This window comes from Geospiza fortis, unplaced genomic scaffold, assembly GCF_000277835.1.
Source record: "Geospiza fortis unplaced genomic scaffold, GeoFor_1.0 scaffold324, whole genome shotgun sequence".
Taxonomy (NCBI): Eukaryota; Metazoa; Chordata; class Aves; order Passeriformes; family Thraupidae; genus Geospiza; species Geospiza fortis.
Window position 1 is genome coordinate 690,371 of NW_005054559.1, and position 375 is coordinate 690,745.

Below are 375 nucleotides of genomic sequence, written 5' to 3' on the forward strand. Positions count from 1 at the left end.
TGTGCAGGAGCTGTGCAGGAGCTCTCTCCTGCTGCTCAGCCAGCACTGTCTGCTCTCCCCGCAGGGGCTCTGCCGCTACTCCCGGTCCCCGAGGTTGCCGCAGGCGCCACAGGTTCGTCCCTTGCCGAGGCCATGGGGGAGGACGGGGCAGGGGTGGCTGTGCCTGGGACCAGTCCTTATGGGAATATTGGCAATAGAGCCATCTGGGCGTGCCTGAGCTTGTCTGGCCCTTGGTGCTGAACCAAACAGCGGCACTGTGGTGTTTCACACCCCACAGACACTTTTGGCTGGCTGGTGTGTGGTGTTTCACCCCAGAGACACTTTGGGCTGGCTGGTGTGTGGTGTTTCACCCCAGAGACACTTTGGGCTGGCTGG

At 62.4% G+C, this 375-nt stretch overlaps 1 protein-coding gene across 1 annotated transcript in view; it reads left to right on the top strand.

Moving 5' to 3' along the window:
- KCNH4 (potassium voltage-gated channel subfamily H member 4) overlaps positions 1-375 on the top strand; it is a 21,009-nt gene that overhangs the window by 9,044 nt on the left and 11,590 nt on the right. Inside the window, exon 11 of the mRNA XM_031064130.1 lies at positions 65-129. Within this exon, the coding sequence (XP_030919990.1) occupies positions 65-129 (65 nt within the window). The remainder of the gene's footprint in view (positions 1-64; positions 130-375) is intronic.